Source organism: Colletotrichum scovillei (assembly GCF_011075155.1).
Source record: "Colletotrichum scovillei strain TJNH1 chromosome Unknown Contig00009, whole genome shotgun sequence".
Taxonomy (NCBI): Eukaryota; Fungi; Ascomycota; class Sordariomycetes; order Glomerellales; family Glomerellaceae; genus Colletotrichum; species Colletotrichum scovillei.
Genome location: NW_023336267.1, coordinates 4,465,313 through 4,484,356, shown reverse-complemented (window position 1 = coordinate 4,484,356; position 19,044 = coordinate 4,465,313). Strand labels below are relative to the sequence as shown.

The following is a 19,044-nucleotide window of genomic DNA, read 5'->3' as shown; positions in this document are numbered from 1 at the left end:
CATCAAGGGTCACTACAACATTCAGTGTTAAGGAAGGAGAAGAGAAAAGTCGTGCTGGGTCCTACAGAGATGTTTCATGACGGTCGTTTCTATCATCATTTACAAATTTCAACCAGTAGCACCTGCAGCCTCGCCATCAACAATCAAGCTTGAAGCCTCCTCGGCATCACTCGGCTTGACGAGCTTGATGGAAACCTCGGGGTCCCGAGCATAGACACGCAGGCCCAAGACACAGACAGCGTTCCATGGAGATCCAGCCAGCTCCTCTTCGTCATCTAAAACAGTGGATTCAGCATCAGAGTCTGAATCAGAAGCCTCATCCTCCTCAGCAGGCGCTTCCTCAACAGGCGCCTCATCAGCGACGTCTTCGGCCTTAGATTCAACGATGGCAGTCTCCTCGGCTGGCTTTGACTCCTCAGACTTCTTCTCGCTCTCATCTCTTTCGAGTTTCTTCTCCTCAGTCTTATCCTCCGTAGGCTCCTTTTCATCGTTCTTTTTCGGCTCCGGAGTCGGGCCATCACCAGGTTTTGACGTATTTACGTTTGCTGGCTTCTCTGCCTCAGTGGGCTGAGCTGACTCCTTAACCGCGATTTTGATTGCAATCGAATTGTCCTCCTTCTTTTCATCTTTGTCTTCGGCCTTCTTCCCTTCCTTCCCCACAGCGTCCTTGCTATCCTTCTTTTCCTCGGTCTTCTTGCCCTCGTTCGCGAGGTTAGACACAACCTTGGCGGAATCCTCAAGCGCCTTCGCCGCAATACCGAGCGCTTTCTTCTGCTTTCTTCTCTTCTTTGCTTTCTTGCTCTCCTTCTTCTGTTTCGCTTCAAGCTTCTTCTTCTCTACGAGCTCGTCATCGTTCCGAACACCACCCTTAGCGTGGGCGATATCGTACTGCAAGCCTACCTGTCGCAGTTTTTGCGGGTTGCGTTCGGCATACTCCTTGACTACCTCCTCAACAGGCTTGATTGTGCTGACGTCGCCTTCGCTGTTACGAACGGCTGTGATCTTAGGCAGAACCTCGTAGATGCCTGGCTCTAGGTCGACCTCGCAGCTCACCGAGCGATTCTCCCATTTGTGCACAGGGCGGACGCGGCAAATCTGCTCTGGCTTAGGGGCATCCGCCTTCTTCTTCTCTCCATCCTTGGACTCATCGCTGGCCGCGGAGGTGGTAGAAGTAGCTTGCTGAAGGACGAAGTGCAGTTCGAACCAGTACTGTCCCTCAAACCCGTGGAAGTAGCGATCGTCAAGCTGCGTCAGAACAAATACAACCATGCCCGACTTCTTGACCTCTACAACGAACTTGGTCTGGAGGAAACCTGTCACCCAAGATACATTGGCGGAGGTCCACTGTTGCACGACGGTCCACTTGTCGTCAAACAGGCGCGTGCGGTGGATGTACATAAAGGTCGAGAGCATATCCTGGTACGACATCCAGAAGACGCCATCATCGCCAAAGGTATGATTCATGCGCTTAAGCCAGTATGGTGTCCATTCTTTGGAGCCGTCGGACCATGGCCCGTTCCATTCGCCGACACCACCATCGGATCGTTCGCCCCAAGGGTTCCTGTTGGTTTAAGTGTCAGAGCAAGGCAAGATATTGAGACTCTGGGAACAAATCTGACCGAATCTGAACGAGGCGGACCTTATTGCCGTCCTCGTCAACCTCCTCTCGTGACTGAAGGATGGAGTATGCGTGCCCCAACGCCAGGCCGCTCTTCTGCCAGTCCCACCCAGTACCCATGGCGGCAAGGGCGAAGACAAACTCTCCGTCAGAGTTGACAAGCTCCTTCCACAACTTGTCCTTTCTCAACACGCGGTTAGTTGCGATGGTTGAGGTTACGCCACCTGTCATGTCCTCAACTCCCTCGCCGGGCCAGCCACCCGAGATGGCCTCATAGTCGCCATGAACCTTGGCGTATGCTTTCTCGAGAAGCGGCAACCACGTTTCATTCTGATCATCGCAGCGAGCAAAGTAGAGAGCATCAGAGCCCGTCTGATGCCTCTTTCTATGCAGGCGGGCCTTCTTGCCACTTGCATCATAGACGTCTCCGTAGTAGTCAAAGTCTGACTCGTTGAGGTAGAGATTGTCGTCAATGACTGTCGAAATCCACTCGCCATCGCGTTGAAAGACAAAGCCGTAGACACCACACTCTTCGTCGCGAGCAACGCAGACTTTCTCCATGAGGTCTTTCCGGTGCGCAATGGTGGCAACCGCGGCGAGCCACCAACAGTCACCGTTAGAACCTTGCTTGATATCGGAAGACGAGTAGCCGTTCATCGTGAATTGCGGCGAATCAAAGATCCAGTCAACGCGGTGGATTGAACCAGGGTTGTAGTACTCGCCTCCACGGACGCCATGACGCTTCGAGACTTTGCCAGATCCCGACTTGGCTCCCTTACCGGCAGCTGCATTGGCAAAGGGATTCCAGATGTCACTGTCGCCCCCAAGAAAACGGCTCACCGCCGTGGGGTCGATGGGGATAGTAGAGCTGGGACCCAAGATCTGCGCGGCGTTAAGTGTGTCGAGGCTGTTCTTCACATCCCAGCTGCTCACATACGGCACATCTCCCGCGGCGCCACTTCCGCCAGTACCCTGGTCCCCGTCACGGATAAGACCGTTAAGACAATTCTTTTTAGGGTCGCGCTCGATATCGAAGTCGGGGTCGGTAAACTTCTCATTCGTTCTCTCGCACTCTCGGATGATTCGCTTGACCTTCTCTCGGCACTCGCGAGCGGCCGCGTCATATGACTCCTGCGCGTTGCGGGTGGAAGATGCTCCCTTCTCCTGGAAAGCAGGCAGGAGGGATGTGTAGAGGGCGCGAGGGAAGATGGATGTCACCTTCCCCGGGTACTTCGAGTGGAATTTGTCCCAGAAGTCAGACAAGGTTTCTTGGGGACTCTTCTTCGAGCGCTTCGTTGCTGGAGGGAGGGGAGGCACTGGTGGTGGTGGATCGCCGTACGTCGCCATATTGAGAAGCGTCGCTGACTTGGTAGCCAAAACCGGTTGAATCACTAAATTGGTGTCTTGCTTGCGTCGGCTTCCCTTGACACAGGAAGAAAGACTGACTTGTGCAATAGGATTGAGCTCGTTTCGGCGATGCTGCTGGACTTAAGTAGTCGTCGCAGTCTGACGAAGATATCATTCACGCCTTGAAGAGTGCTATGAGAAGGCCTTGGTAAGGCTACGACCTACCTACCTACTTGACCCGGCATCTAGTGCTGACGCACCAGCGATAGTTCCCGTGTACAACCGCACATCAGGGTGTTTGGGTGTGAGGCTGCCTAAAATCACGTTACTTGGATGTGACAATATTGAAATGCGTAACGAAACTGAACCAATTGTATGGGATAGTTAGTATGAAGGCGCCCTGGGTATCGGAACGGTCGGCTTGCTTGGCCGCATTCTGCAGAATGTTTGACTGAACTTGCTCTGATGTGCAGCGAATCGCCAGGGTTGGATCTGGCAATTCGTACTACAAGTACCAACAGCACCCAGATTGGGGGCCATTCTGCCGCCGGGCTTCAGGGCCTAGTATCAGGTAGGCCCATGGCGCCAATGACTTTAGCGCCGCGAGGTTGGGCCATGACAGCGAAGCATATGGCTGATACCCAGGGTCTCCTTCTCGGCCGCGCACGGCAAATAACATAAGGAATCGGCTTGGTGTCTCATTCTAGCGAGGTAATTGTGAAAACGATAACCCCGCGCGATGAACTGGCGACTCTCACGTAAGACTTGGAACGCCATGCATGCATGAGATGCAGGCCACTGTTAGTGCGTGTCGTTTCCCCAAGCCTTTACGACCAACTCATTTTGGACTGGAGTAACCCAAACAGGGGTTCTGTGCAGACGGGAAGATGAAGCTGAAATTTGGACTGCAGTCACAGGAATGACAGGCTCACGGCTGATCATTCTGATAGGGTGTCATACTTGGCCAGACCTAGAGAACATAGTACTTAAGGTGATCGAGATGTCACGTTGAACGATTGGTCACATATATGCGCATATCACAGGAGAGGAAAGTGCGTACATTGGACAAAAGCATCATTGACTCCCAAATTGACTTAGACCTGAGGCCGATCATTGCTAGATTGGCTTCTATACACGACAGGGAATCCGTTCTTCAACCATGGCGACGCCGATGAAGAGAAACTCTGATGCTATCTTTCAAGAATGTAATGCTCCAACTTATTCATACATTAGTAATGATTGACCGTCCCTCTATCTCTTTGCGACGTCAGTGTCTTCGTCTGATTGGAAGCATATCCAGGCTACTTATGGTATGGAATAGATGTACATAGCCATGTTGACCAATATCTTGAATGGCCCTCCAAGGGCCTGCCTTTTCCAGTAGTAGTAAAGCTCACTGTATACATTCCTTGAAAGTTGTACAAGCTTCAGTTCTCGTCTGGCACAGATGATACTGAATACTTTGAATACTGGGCTTTGAAAGGCTACGTAGACAGTTATGCGAAAACTGTCTTTCATCAAAAATTGAATGTGTTGGCATCCGTCAATATCATTTGGAGGCTTTGGAATGTGCTCATGTTCTTACTACGAGGTCTATAGCCGACTCATCTCCTTCGTGATGCTGCTCGATTAGGTGGATATGGTCAGGCTCGATATTGAGTAAGCAAGAACTACTTGCGGTACAAAGCAAGCACCTTCTGCCACAGGGTTGTGGCCTCCGGTTGAGCAATCGCTGTCTCTCCAGCTCCTCTGTGATCCGGTACGTCGACAATCTCGCCATCCAGACCCTTGTTGTTGGCGGCATTCTGCTGTTTGCCCAGATAGTAGTTTGGCATAAAGAAAGAAGCAATAAGAGAAATACAGGACAAGCAGATGGCGGCGATTGTTATATGCCCGTTTACGATAGCGTAGGCGCGGATAGATCCTTGGCGGATAGGATCATCGAACTGGTACTTCTTCAACGTCTTGATATTGCCGTAAATCTTGGCGATAACACTGTTGGAAACGCCGGGAAGTTCTTCACGCATCTGGTCAACCATCTGCTCCGTCCAGATGCTCGTTGCAACGGCGCTTCCGATACTGGATCCCAAAGTAGACCACAGAGTGATGATGGAAATGATTGAAGCAACATCGTCGTGGGGAACTGACGCCTGTACACCAACACGCGCACCAACTACGTTGAGAGAAGATAGACAGAAGATGAGCTGCGCTGCTACGAGCCGAGCAGTATCTTGAGTCATATTGCCGGTCGGTTGGACCAGGAGGCCATAACCGAGAATCTTGGCCGCGGCACCGAAGACCATAAGGCTCTTGTAGCGATGAGTGCTGCGGTGAATGAGACCAACCGCAGGGCCGACCAGGCAGAGACCCATCGTAGTTATGCCCAAGAAGATAGTCCACTGGTAGGTAGTCCACTCCTTGATGATGAGGATGTATGACGAGAAGTAGGTATTGCGAACGGACGAGGCCATTTGATTGAAGGTGTGGATGATGACACCCGCAATGAAGGCGCGGTTTTGTAGAATGCTCTTCGTCATGAGGGGCTTAGGAGCGAGGAATATTTCGAACAGGACGAAGATTATGAGAATGACGAAACCCATGACGATCATAGCGATCATGCTTGCGTTGGTCCATCCACCATCGGCACTCTTAGCCAGTGTGATAGGCAAGAGAATCAGGGAGAAGGCAAAGCCAAGTAGGACGAGGCCAATGATGTCGATATCAATCATGCCCCGGTACGCAAGTTTGGCCCAGTACACCAAGTTCTTAGAGGGGGCCTCAGAGACACCGGTACGAACGTTCTTGGAGTCGGCAATGGTAACCATGCCAGCCTTCTCTCCGCGACGCTGCATGGCGTAGAGAGTAAAGATGGCCGGGATGAGGAGAACAGGGACGAGTATGGCGAACATGCCTAAGCCCCATCGCCAGTTCTCGTAAAAGCCTTCAGCGATGAAACCGTTGACGGGGACAGTGACGATAAAAGGCAGGGACAGGCAAGCACCGAAGAAGCCGCGCCATTCCAGGGGAGTTAAATCGGCCACAATGATGTCGCTCAGAAGATCGAGACCTGACTTGCCGACTGAAGTAAAGCAGATACCGACGGTATAGGCGGGGAAGGCGGTGGCATTGGCTGCAACGGCAAAGCCTACGGCGTAAAACGCTAGAATCACGACGTACGTCGTAGGTCGCGAGGTGATGTCGGCTAGTTTTCCGATGAAAGGCTTGCTGATGGCGCGGATAATCTGACTGGCAGTGTTGACGGTACCAAGTTGGCTGTGCACCTTGAACGTTGAAGCAGCCAGCGTGCCAAAGATGGTTGTGGTAATACCCATATCGAGGGCATAGGCAAACATGGTCAGGCCGATGGATATACCGAGGAGCCAGAGTAGCACCTTGCCCTTCTGGCCAGAATGGTAGAGTACCTTGTTGAAGGCTTCGACTCTGCTGACGCCGACTTCCTTTGACCCTTCATGATCAGCGGATTGGTCGGGCTTCTCATCCGGCTCGAAGAAGTCCTGAGGTGCATTGTTCTGGGCGGGGGCCTTTTCGGGAGCCACTGGCTGATTGTCGGCCGCAGGTGTCGACATATTTGGCGACTTCTCAAGCTGCCTGAGTTTCCGAGAGGTTCAAGATGAAGTTGATTTCACACAGACACAGACAGAGAGCGACTTGAAGAAGGGTAGAAGAAGTTTATCAAGGCCTCATGAAGAGACAGACAGCGAAAACTCTACGGTCTTGGCAGCGATCCAGTGCCACCTCGCAATCCTTCCGCTGGGATCTAGCGAAGTGCTACGGAATGGTCACCCCACACTACGAACATAGGCAACCAGAAAGTGGCCAACGACATGGTTCTGCTGCGTGACATAAAGATCAGTCTACAAGTACAAGTCTCTTTCGGTACGTTCCGACATCGGTTCGCCCAGTGTCCCGGACACGCGGGTGAGACAGCTAAGTTCAAGGTGGGATGGTTGGCTCATTGTGTTTATCAGATCCTTTCTGAATCCACTATTGGGGGAACATGCCATCTAATCAGATGGTCCATATCTCTCTATTGGGGAGGGATCACCACCTTGGCGGGACTAGACTCCGACTAAGGCCAGGATAGATTCCTTCATGGGCAAGTATACAGTGCCTTTAGACTGTACGCAGAGACGCGCCACTGAGAACCTGCATTTCAATGGCTTTGTCATTTGTCTGGCTCCGATCCTAGACCAATATTTCGAGAATGAGGAACCATCTCCGATTTATGTAAGCGGGACGGGTCGTCGAAGTAAAATAGCAAAGATTTTCTTCGAGACATCAGCCCACAGATCATGTAGCCACCGGGATAGTGCTTACTTTTAGCCTGAATTAAGCTTACTCGAGTGGCTATTGCTACTCGTTCGAGTCGAAAGATGGGTACAGGATCCCTGTTCCTGGCAATAATCCCGCAGATTCGGCCTCGGACTTTGTCCGGAAGGCCTTGGCTACTGGTTCAGCACCAACTTTTCGGTTTATATGATCACTTTCATCGGACGACCTGTTGCGAGAACTGTTCATCATGCTTTCCTCTTGACCAAGCCTTTCGAAAATGCATCACAGTGAAGAGAATTGCTCAACGAGGACTCTGTAGCCAAATCGGCTTCGGAGTCTTGATTGCATCATCGATATCACTATAATGCCATGTTGTCTCAGAAGTCGGTCTTCAAACAATAGTATTAGACCCCCTATGTAGTTAGCAACTGAGGCCACAGCATCAAAGCTGCGGGTTCTAGTTCAGTAAATTGAGCGAGTCCTAGGAGGAGGAGGAAAATTATGTATAAAATAGAAAACAGTCATGTCTAATTATGTTGGAATCAAATATCTTCAAAGACTTCTGACCGCCCTCAGCCTATTTTGCCTCGCCGATTGCGTGAGCTCTATCGTAGGGGCGTAGAGATCGAAGATGTGAGGCAGTCCAGGATATACATGCAATTCCATTTGCACATTAGCGGATGCAAGCTTATTTGCAAATGCGACCGCCTCAGCGCAGAACAGATCAACTCCACCAACGTCGATGTATGTAAAAGGGAGGTTCGCAACCTCAGTTGCTCTCCCTGGTGCCGCATGCGGAGGTATGCCTGATCCCCCGGCCTTGCCTTCGAGGTACGCATTCCAGCCAATCTGATTCGACTTATCCGTCCAGGTAAGGAACTTCGATAAAGGATTGTCTGCTTCAACCCTAGTTCTGTCGTCTAGCATTGGGTATATGAGAATCTGCTTCGCCAATGGCGGTGACAAGCCTCGATCCCTCGCCAACATTGATGCGCCTACAGCTATGCCACCGCCGGCGCTCAACGCGTAAAAGCCTATGCGAGACGCGTCGATGTTTAATTCGTTTGCATTCTCACTCAGCCACTTTAAAGCAGCATAACAATCCTCGGCAGGTGTTGGAAACGGGAACTCGGGCGCTAAGCGGTATTCAACAGCGAACATCTGGACCCCGGATTCCAGAACAGCTTTCGCGGCGAGTGGCCGGCTGTGCGGGTCGATGTTCCCCCCCACGATCCCTCCTCCATGAACGTAGATGAAAGCCGACTGCTTGCCTATGCTTTTGGTTCCGCTCGGTGTGAACTGGTGGAGTGTAATTGTTTCGCCGTCGAATGACTTGACAATATGCTTGGTTTCTGTTATACCGTCCGGCAGGACATCTTTGAGGATAGCCGAGAGACCCGCGTTGACGCTGGCTCGGAGCTCCAATGCATTGGTAGGTCCCTTCGGCGGTCGGATGGCAATCAGCGGACCGGCAACCGCCCAGAACTCTGTGTCGAATTTGAGGCCCGTCATCCTCTGCGTCTGTTTTGCGTAGTAGAAAATGGACAGAACCCCGACAACCATCCCCAGAAGCGAGAAACCTGGGCCCATGGTGACTTTTATGCAAAGAGCTTCTCCCAAACTCCTGGTTTGTTAAGGGGGGAAAGAGATGTTTCGCCCTGGTCTATTTTCCCTGTCGGGGGTACGCGAAAGGCATTATATCCCCATAAATCATGAGTTTAAGCTGCAGCTTTAACGTTTGCGCCACTCGGCACCATGAACCTATTAGTCTGGAAATTTCAGATGACTAGAAGCTCCGCGTTTCAAAGCGTTGATAGTTGGAAGCTTCCAATTCGTCCGAGCGGCATGAACCAGCTCCAGGCCAGCAATCCGCCGGGGCTCGGGCGAAATTCTCTGAGCGCATGACCGATCCGGATTGCCACGTAGGCAATGCTGGTATTGCTTCCTTTCGTTTTTCCTAGGAGAGGTTTTGGCTGTGGAATTGACTTCCGGCTTGCATTGCATGGCACATGACGTAGCTCGCGTGTCGACGTTTGTCCAGCTGTCAAACGTTGGACTTTTCCCAACTCTCCTCGCCCGTCTAGTGTTGCTACGACTGATTTGATGACTGATGGTTGCGATGATACACCGATCAACATATTGCCATTCTGGATTTGGGACTGAGTACAAGTAGTTTCGTCTGAAATCAGAAACTTTTCCTACAACCTGCCGAAAGACAGATTTCATGCAGACCCCAGAAGCAAGAACGCCCTGATTCGAACCCGAAGTCTTCCAAATTACTGGATTCGAGAAGGTTGCGAGTTTCAGTCAAATACATCAGTCGCATATCGCTCGTTGCGGATTTTGCTGAACCACTCCTCCAACTCCTCATCATCCATCGGCTTTCCATCGTCCAATTCGCTCTTCTCCCTGGCCGCCCTAAGCAAAACATCCTTCACTCCTTCGGCTACTCTATTAGAACCACAGACATAGACTCTGGCGCCTTGATCCCACAGCCCGTACAACATCTCACGCTCCTGCCAGATGCGATCTTGCACGTATTTGGATCCATTGGAAGCTTCGGGTTTACGACTGTAGGCCCTGAACATCTTCACAGCACCGACGGACTCCCACTTATCGAATTCTTCACGATAGAGATCATCAGCTTCTGGGTCACAGCACCCAAAGAATAGGATGGCCGGTGCAAGAGAGCGACCGTTGCTGAGTAGGGTAGCACGTTCTTGAACGAAGGCGCGGAATGGTGCCAAGCCGGTTCCGGCTGCAACACACAGGAGAGGCGTCTTATCCATGTCGATTGGAAGTTTGAAGCCGCCCTGCGAAGCCCGAACGGCAACTTGAAGGCGGTCACCGGCAGTCAAAGTAGCAAGGTAAGAGGAGGTGACGCCAACGTGCCGACCTTGTCCTGACAAGGCGGGCTCATCCAGAACACCATAGGTGACGGTGGCAATACCGGGATCCACAAGGGGTGACGAAGAAATTGAGCTGTTCACTATTGTTAGGACAACGCCTCAAGACGGGGTGATAGTCTAGTCTTACTATTGACGGACTCTCATAGGAGGCAGCATGAGTAAGAAGTGGTTGAAAGGGATGACCAGAGATGGGAACTGCTCGGCAATATCGAGAACAGAGAGTCTCTTTCCCTTGACCTCGGTGTCATAGCCGTCAGTAGCCAAGTACTGAAGCTTACGACTGACCTCCTCTTCCTTCGCAAGCTGCGACAGAGTCGAGATGTTCTTTGATCAGCGTGTAAGCATTTTCGTCCAGTATCAATTAGATATCGATTCTGAGACTCACCCTTTTTGAAGCGGTTTGGCATAGCTCGATGTACGAGCTTAGCACGTCGGAAACGGGGCTGCTAACGTTGGTCGGCAAGGTCGTAGGCCCTGAAGCCTGGATGGTAACATGCGAGTCCCAGGTAAGATGAAAGCGGCGCATTACCCTCGCTACTGTGTCCTTGGGGTTGTGGGGGAGCACGGCGATGTAGTCGCCAGCGGAGTAGCGCATGTTTGTAGGAAGCTGCACCTCGATGTGTCTCTTAACTGGACCCAGGTGTCCTTGGGCGAGGGTGCGGGCATCCAGCACGAGCGCGTCTCTGACGTCTTGGCGGAGAGTTGACGTCCTGGGAGTGGAAAATGACACTGACAAGCCTGCCTCTGCAATGCTGTTACCGTTTCCATCGGAGTTTCCGCCAAATTTTGTTACGAGCGCAGGCCACAAGACCTCATCTTCCCAGGCCTCAAAGTCGGAAAACATATCTCGGTCTTTGGCGTCCGTCGTGCCAAGCGGAATGATTCGACGCGCCCCACGTTCCTCGAGCGTTGCATCGACGAGCTTGGGAACCCGATGATATGTTTTCACCCAATCGGCGTGACCTAGAGAAATCAAACTGTATTAGCAGACGTCAAGTCTAGGAGAGCCGATCAGATCTTACCACAGCCGTAGACAGCAAAGGCCACGTTCTCGAGTTCTTTGCCCTTGAGATTGGACATCCAATCGACAAAGAGCGCAGCGTTATGAGGCGGTTCGCCCTCGTATGAAGACGTGACGATGACGACGGGACGATCTGTCGGAAGCGATTCTCGCGCGGTGTCAAGTGAGTCAACGGTCGCACTGAAGCCATGAGATGTCGCATCGCTAGCAAGTCTCTGAGCCATGAATTCGCACGTGCCAGAGTTTGAACCATAAAAGATTGCCACATTCGCTTTTGTGACAGGGCTAGTTGTGTCTTTTGCTCCATCCGTAGCTTCGTGGGCTTTGACCTTCGGCTGGGCGGGCAGTCCTCCGGTCAGGGAGCCGGCCATCCGAGCTTCCAGCATCGACGGCGTTAACCCCTCTCTCAAAATGGCCCGAATGTAAAAGTCTTTCGGCTTGATCGTGAGCGTCTGCGAGACTTTCAGGTCGTAGTTGGGGTCGTGCATGACAAAGTTGAAGTTCTGCATCAGCAAAGCGAGGGCGAGCACCATCTCCTGCCAGGCGAATGCCCTACCAATACACCCACGCATACCAGTACCGAAGGGACTCCAGCAGTTAGGGAACTCTTTCATCAGCCGGTCGAAGTTTTCGTCGAGCATCCTCTCTGGTCGAAATTCCTCTGCGTCGTCTCCAAATACCTTGGGATCAAGATGTGACTTGGTCAAGAAACAGAGGATCTGCTCTCCGGGTTTGACGCGGTACTTGCCACCAATAATCTCGTCCTTCATAGCCTCTCTACCGAAGCCAAAGATGGGAGCGCTGTGTCTCAGAACTTCTCTTATGACCTGTCGATAGATGTTAGTGCGGATGAGGTAGAGGGCCATGGGAGACCAGGAAGCTCTGTGTAACCCTGCCTAGGCTCTACACTAGAGCTGGAACCTAGAGGTATGAGGATAAGTTGGAACTCACTGCACTCAAGTATTTCAGCTTAGCGACATGTTCGACCTTGAGAGGACCGTCACCAGCTGTGCTGTCGACTTCTTGTTGGACTTTTCGATATACTTCAGGTCTCTTCAGCAACCAGTACATGGTGAAGGTAAATGTAGCAGCAGTGGTCTCGTGGCCGGCGACAAGAAAGGTGATCAAATTGTCGATGATACTCTCGTCCGTCATCTTGCGGCCCGTCACTGGATCAACAGTGTTGAGCATCGCAGTCAAGAGGTCCTTTCGACCATTGGCGTCTTCCGGGTCCTTCTTTCTAGCCTCGAGAACCTCTCTCGCGGTGGACCGAAGGAAGCTGATGTTCGCCTTGTACTTGCGGTCTTGCTTCTTGTAGAAGACTTGAGGCAGTACGCGCAATGCCTTATCGCCGGCTTCTTTCATGACAGCGTACATTGCTGTGATAAACGGGTGCGTGTCTTCGCGGTAGTAAGAGTTGAATCTGTAGCCCATCGAGCAAAGAGCAACTGTGTCCATGGTGAGTCTCGTCATGTCTTCACCAATGTGAATGGGAGTAGAAGATCCGTGGCGAGCCCACTTAAGCGCAAGTTGGGCGGCTAAGTCGTGCATATCGTCGAACATGCCTCTAATGGCAAGGGGACCAAAAGCAGACATCAGGACTCTGTGGGCGATGCCCCAATTCTCCTCCTCGACGCCTTTCGACTACCGTAGGGTTAGCCCGGTGTAGCGAACAGCCCGTGAGGCTAAGAAACATCATCTAACTTACGGTGAATAGGCCATCGTGCACAGCGTCGCGAAGCTCCTATGGCTTGTTGTCAGCCATATCCCAAACACTCGAGCGATTTGACTTACGGTGAGGTCTCCTTCTATCGACTTTTTGAACCTCTTATCATCGCAGCACTCGTTGACTAGCTCGTGGGTGTTCACGAAAACCAGCTTCTGGCCTAGAAGATCAAGTTTGTAGATAGGGCCTTGGGAATGGTCAGTCTTGGACATGCTGTCCGATAAGTCTTGCGGCAATCACGTATCCACTTCCGGGGTAATGCTACACACCATATTTGTTTGCCATGTGTACAAAGGACCCTAAGGGATAGTCCTGGTCGATCTCAGTCACATGCCCCAAGACGGGCTTCCGTGGCGGTTCTGGGATTTCAATGATACTGTTCGGCATGTCGACGGCTTTTCTAGAAGACCTCCGAGAAAGACTGAAGACTCGTTTTCTCTTTTCGAGTGTCGGAATGGAGTCTGATGACTGGGTATTCGAGATGGACGACATTATGGACTTGATAATCCGATGACCTCTTGCTGCCTATATATCGTCGTCTTGAAAATCACAGGTTTTCTAATTTTGTTGATATATAGGCAATCTGAGGCGATAGCCAAGCATAACGGGACAATTTCGATGGCCGACGGAGTCGCTCAGATTGGTAATCCCTACCTTCGGTGTCCTCGGGGCAAGGCTGGTTGTGGCTGAGGGAGCAGAATCCACAGAATACCACGCTGGAGAGGCTTTGAATCAGACAAGAACACCGCGTTCACCACGACAGGCGTACGAGATTCGTCATGTCTTTACCCGCGGAGGGCACGAGTGGGACTCTGAGTCCTTTGGCGCGGTGCACTGGCCCCGGCCGGTCCTCCGCGGGCGTCCGATATCCACTTTTTAATCCGCCCTACCCCCTTTACATCGTCTGCCAGACTTTCGATGTAGGACCGTAGCAGTCCGAATCCTTAGATCATAAACATGATTAATACCTGGAGTCGGAGTTTCTTCATTAGAAATGGTGGCTGAGTCGATGTGCACTCCACTCTGGCAGCATTCTCGTACACGTCGGTGAGCGGGTGAAGCTTCCAAGCTAGCTCGGCATCGGGCTGCAGCGCTCATGACATTCAGGTGATTGGCTGAAGTAAAGCATCAATTCTGACTATCAATATGTTGTGTATCGATAGAATCATTTCTATTCTGAAACCTGGATCTCAACAGAAACAAGACGCAGAGTGGCCAGTCTTGCTCTTTCTAACCTTGCGAGCGAAACGCCTTCCGAGAGTACGAGGTTCTCGGGTTTCAGCAGATTAGTCGACTTTTCGTAGATTTGTCATATAGCCCATATGGAAAGAATGATGACTAAGTTCCACAACCTTAGGAAGAATCAGGCCCACGTAATCGACCAGATATGGATGCATTAGTTGCTCGCAGTCAGGTTTAGAGTGTGATAGGGTCAGGGTAAAGGACCATTCCGTCTCCCACTGACTTTGGGAAGAAACACTTAACGTTGCGTGGTTTTTATGAGAAGGAGATGATTGACTGCTTTGACGTATTCTGAACACGGAGTCCAATAGTCTTGACTTTCTGAATCATTGCACAAGAGATTTTCCGATTTGATTTTAAGAAGATGAGGACTCCGCAACTCAGCCAGTCATCCTTTCTCTGAAAGTGTGACTTAGACAAGAGCTTCAGTGGCTGAGAGCATAGGTCAGCCATCCTGTCGGGAGACATACACTGGCTACCTTAGGAGAAGTAAGGAACGGTGCGGGCGAGGGTTTCGTTAATTAAGGTAAGGTATAAGTGTAAAGGAGTCATGTATGACTATCAAGGTAAAGCTTTACGATACGACCGGAAGGTCAAAAAACTAAGAAGGGTGGCCCAGTTTACTTAGATACCTCTGCGGTCTATCACGAACCATTACATGGATGGTCCGCAAACTCAGTTTCTACCATTGCGAATATAAAAGTTCCCATTGAACGTAGATCTCATCATGATTTAACATCATACTACATTTGGTCCTGATCGTAATCTTTGTCAAACATCTATCACGAACAGAATATTGTCACTACACCATGCAAATAACGTTTTCGCTTGCGTACTTGCTGCTTGCAGCCGCGGCATCATGCCAGCACGACGGCGGCAACCGAGAGGCCGATACTCCAGGTGTCACAGCGACACAGCCTTCATCGATTGCGACATTCAATTTTTCACCGTCCCACGTTGGTCAAAATTCTCAAGACATCGCCAACACCTTTTCCCTAGTCATTCCAGCACAAGTCCCGACAACTTTGGCCACATCTACCGAGTCCGCGCCATCTGGAGCACTATTACTTGCCCCGCCAAAAGGACGTCGCCCCGCAAATGGTCTCCCCTGGTACTTAGAAAGAGACATCAAGGATTTGAATACGGTCTGGTGCGTCTCTAGAGGCCACTACGACGTCTCCTACAAGCCCTTCCACGTCTGGGCCCTCGCCGGACAAATCCACCCACGCCACAAACACAAATTCACGTTCCCTACGCTCATGAAAGAGGAAGAACCAGGAGGAGAGTACGAGATCATTCCACGAACCTACCGCGTCACCGCCAATAACTACCTGCCGGACGTCGTGGACGTCAAAGATCTCCTCTGCATGTACATCAGGGCGAGAAACTTTGGCGAGGTCCGGCCGGATATCGAGACTGGCACAAACGCCATGTTGGCCAAGATTGACGATCACACATTGTTGAAAATCATGCCCTACCCCACCGTTATCAAGGTCGAGCCCCTTTTCAACATACACGGCGAGCCTCACCCGAACGATTGGAAGAACCAGCAAGATGACAGGCCCCTGAGACCAGTGAAGCAGAGGCCCTTCCCCGTACCGACGTTGCTACCATGAGCAGTGTAAGTAATTCGATCTCACGAATGATCTCACGATACTGATTTGCCCTGTACAAGCTACCTTATACAAGTGGGAAATGTGTGGGACTGAGAACCCTTTTTACATACCCTGGTAAAAACCAAGAAGTTTAGTTTCATGATACCCCTAGTCAAAGGGAAGGAAGATTTTGTAACCTCAATTAGAGAGAAAAGAGAATCGCTTACAAGCTATCTTCATCCAAGATACACAATAAACACAGAAATTTGGTTTGCGTCCGTGGCCCGTGTTGACTGTTGCTGCTCATTGCCAGCCACTCTACCTATGGTTCTGACATAGTTATGTACTTTTTATTAATCTCAGCTTCAGTGATCAAACAAATGTTTCGTTTCCAACGCGAGCATAGCCAAACCTGAACAACGACCCCATACGGTGTGGACGCACCAACCCTGGTGCCTCGGCAGAGGGTCACGGAGCTAAATCGCGTCATGTCTCCTCAACTTCAATAGAGATAAGATTCTACCTAATCACTACAGCGAGACACACGTATCGGTGAGACCACCTGCCGTTAGCCAAAGAGCTCCAAAGGCTAGTCCTCCTATGGTGGTCAGTCGTCCATCAGACATGACGCAGGTCTACAGCACTGTCCTTGAATCATGGGCTATTTGCGGAATTGTGGCTCTACTAGCGGACCGCGGCCGCAGGGGTATCGCGTTAAGAGATCTTTTTGACGATCAAGGTCAAGTTGCACCTGAAGGGTTACACAAGTATGGTCACAAGATGTCAGGTGATTCCATTAGACCCGTGGGCCATCCATTTCAAATAATATCATGTACGCTGCCGTAATCCTCCATCGAAATAGACTTCCCCGCTCTTCGGGACAATACATCAACATGCTCACTGTTCCAACTCGTTCTCGGCTAGAACCTCTCTTTCCGCCTTGGTACCCTGCCAGTTCACCATCTTGACAAGAATAGGGATCAAAATCGCAATAATCATACCCGCACCCAAGAACCCAGCTGTAACACCGAAGCCGGTGTGATACGCCGGCGAATCCTTGCTCGGCCAGATGCGGCTCCCATACACACTCGAGAAGTTGCCAAACGCATTCACCATCGCCAACACAATAGCACGCTTCTCAGCCGGCAAGCTGATGACACCACTCGTCCAGGACAAGACGAGCGGCAGCGCAGACCAGATACCTGCCGCCAGGAAGCAAACCATGACGTACCGCACGATAGGTGTCTGCACGGCGGCACACACGACAGCGCACGCGAAGCCCAAGCCAAGCGGCGCAGCGACGTGCCACCGTCTCTCCTGGTGCTTGTCGGAGCTCCACGCGACAATGTTGAGGCACACGGAGGCGACGGCGTAGATGGGCACCGTCATGTACTGCGCCTTGACGGTATCGTAGCCAAGGGTAAGCGTAATGGTAGGGATAAAGTACGAAATCGTGCCCGCGCCGACGTCGAGCATGAAGAGCACGATGAACATGTACGTCCGCGGGTCCGACACGGCCGCGACGAAGGCCTTCCAGTGCGACAGGCGCGCCTTGTTCTGCCCGCCCGAGGCGATGCCGTCAGCAATGATACGGATGCTCGCGAGCTGGCGCTGCGCGGGGGTAAGCTGCTTCGCGGTGGCGGGGTAGTCGAGCAGCACGAAGAAGGCGATGAGCGCGACGCCGACGGTCGCGACGCCCTCTACGATGAAGAGCCAGCGCCAGCCGGCGATGCCGTGCGCGTCGTGGAGGTTGGCCGTGATGGCGCCGGCGAGGAGACCGCCAAAGGCGCCCGAGAGGACGGCGGCCGTGTAGAAGATGGCGAAGCGCTTGCCGAGCTCGGCGCGGGTGTACCAGCACGACAGGAGGAAGAGCACGCCCGGGAAGAAGCCGGCCTCGATGCAGCCCAGGACGAAGCGGAAGCCGAGGAGGGCGCCGTAGGTCTTTGAGATGGACATGAGGGCGCTGAGGGCGCCCCAGACGAGCATGATACCGGGGAGGAAGATGGACGGCCGGCTGCGGCTGAGGATCATGTTGGAGGGGACCTCGCAGATGAGGTAGCCGAAGAAGAAAATCGAGAGGACCCAGGCGTATCCATCGTCGGTGAGTGAGAGGTCCTTTTGCATTCCCGCGATCTTTGCGTTTCCCTGTGTTGCGTTGAGATGTCAGTGGGCCCGTGCTTTGGAGTAGCGTTGTTGAAATTTTTCATGCGATGCTTCGTTGCCCCTTTATCGCCATGAGGGGGAAGGGAGAGAAAGAGGTGAGTGAGATGGACTTACGATGTTTGTGCGGTCGACATAGTTGAGGATGTACATGATCCAGAGCATGGGCATCTAGACTTCAAGTCAGAATCATCTCACCGAGGATCTCTAGGGGCAATTGACATACCAGGTAAAGGTCAATCTTCCTGACGAGCTGCTTCTCCTCCCGTGTGCCGGGCACATAGTTCCTCAGTGCCTCAGCGAGCTCAGCGTCCGCCTCGCTGACGACGGGCGCATTCTTGTCTTCCTTCATCTCGAGAGATTGCTTGCGACCGTTCTCGAAACTCATGATTGCGATCCTCTTGCTCGTGCTGTGTCGTCGTCGTCGTCGTCGTCGTCGATGTCGTCGGATGTCGTCGAGTGTCGTCCCGTTTTCCTTTGTCTGCCCTGACTCGGAGCGGCTGAAAGTGGCGAATGCTCTTTCACACACCGCAGTGTTGGTCTGTGTGTAGGGGCGACTTCTTGAGCGGAGCAGAACGCGACGCGATCTTCCTCGACTGGAAGATGCGACTTGGGCGGTTATTAAGAGGAAGAATGGAAGATCCGGGGATCTGGAGACGATGAGGCTGTGAAGGGATGAAACCTTCTTTCCATCCAAACGCGGTAGCAATTAACAGCGACGTCTGATATATAATGTTCACAAAACGCGACTCGTGTCTAGTGCGTCGTGTCTCTGCCCGGGGTACTCCGTCCTTGCTCTGCTCTCCTCCCCCACGGGGTAGACCACAAACTGGGGAACGAACTAAAGGGGAACTAAAGGGGGGCCGCCTGGAAGTGTGGATGTCGAAGGAATCCGCTTGAGAAGGTGGGCAAAGTCTGGAGTTCTGGACCTGTCACGGACGAATCGTTCATCGGTGTGCTGGAAATCGGACAATGAACTATTGCTGTTGGACCAGACGAGGCGTGATTGGGCTGCATGCGTCGAGGACCGGATCTGGATCCATATCTTTGGGTGGGGGGCAGCCAACAAGCGAGAGCCAGCGCGGCCTTGTGTCCGGGTCTAAGTGCCGGCCACCAACTGCGGCGATCCCTCC

At 52.1% G+C, this 19,044-nt stretch overlaps 5 protein-coding genes and 1 further gene across 5 annotated transcripts; 1 reads left to right on the top strand and 5 right to left on the bottom strand.

Annotated features, from left to right (window-relative positions):
* Positions 1–108: 108 nt before the first annotated feature.
* On the bottom strand, positions 109–3,221 carry HER10_EVM0010511 (calpain family cysteine protease; the record flags this gene model as incomplete). Its single annotated transcript, XM_035479968.1, has 2 exons — positions 1,620–3,221; positions 109–1,561 (listed from the first exon to the last, which is right to left on the bottom strand). Exons 1-2 carry the CDS (start codon positions 2,963–2,965, stop codon positions 109–111), a joined length of 2,799 nt encoding a protein of 932 aa, XP_035329995.1. The 5' UTR covers positions 2,966–3,221.
* A 1,414-nt stretch (positions 3,222–4,635) lies between these two features.
* On the bottom strand, positions 4,636–6,552 carry HER10_EVM0013001 (uncharacterized protein; the record flags this gene model as incomplete). The annotated part of the gene is made up of 1 exon (XM_035482374.1): positions 4,636–6,552. One exon carries the CDS (start codon positions 6,550–6,552, stop codon positions 4,636–4,638), a length of 1,917 nt encoding a protein of 638 aa, XP_035330275.1.
* Positions 6,553–7,810: 1,258 nt separating this feature from the next.
* On the bottom strand, positions 7,811–8,770 carry HER10_EVM0012661 (uncharacterized protein; the record flags this gene model as incomplete). The annotated part of the gene is made up of 1 exon (XM_035482052.1): positions 7,811–8,770. The coding sequence occupies one exon, from the start codon at positions 8,768–8,770 to the stop codon at positions 7,811–7,813; it is 960 nt and encodes a 319-aa protein (XP_035330235.1).
* A 791-nt stretch (positions 8,771–9,561) lies between these two features.
* HER10_EVM0010342 (cytochrome P450) lies at positions 9,562–13,642 on the bottom strand (the record flags this gene model as incomplete). Its single annotated transcript, XM_035479805.1, has 8 exons — positions 13,184–13,642; positions 12,983–13,101; positions 12,897–12,932; positions 12,140–12,832; positions 11,190–12,015; positions 10,553–11,130; positions 10,295–10,491; positions 9,562–10,240 (listed from the first exon to the last, which is right to left on the bottom strand). The coding sequence occupies exons 1-8, from the start codon at positions 13,404–13,406 to the stop codon at positions 9,562–9,564; spliced, it is 3,351 nt and encodes a 1,116-aa protein (XP_035329967.1). The 5' UTR covers positions 13,407–13,642.
* A 1,612-nt stretch (positions 13,643–15,254) lies between these two features.
* On the top strand, positions 15,255–15,772 carry HER10_EVM0000403.
* Positions 15,773–16,648: 876 nt separating this feature from the next.
* Positions 16,649–18,299, bottom strand: HER10_EVM0004094 (major facilitator superfamily transporter; the record flags this gene model as incomplete). The annotated part of the gene is made up of 3 exons (XM_035473748.1): positions 16,649–17,896; positions 18,029–18,082; positions 18,138–18,299. 3 exons carry the CDS (start codon positions 18,297–18,299, stop codon positions 16,649–16,651), a joined length of 1,464 nt encoding a protein of 487 aa, XP_035329174.1.
* Positions 18,300–19,044: the final 745 nt, after the last annotated feature.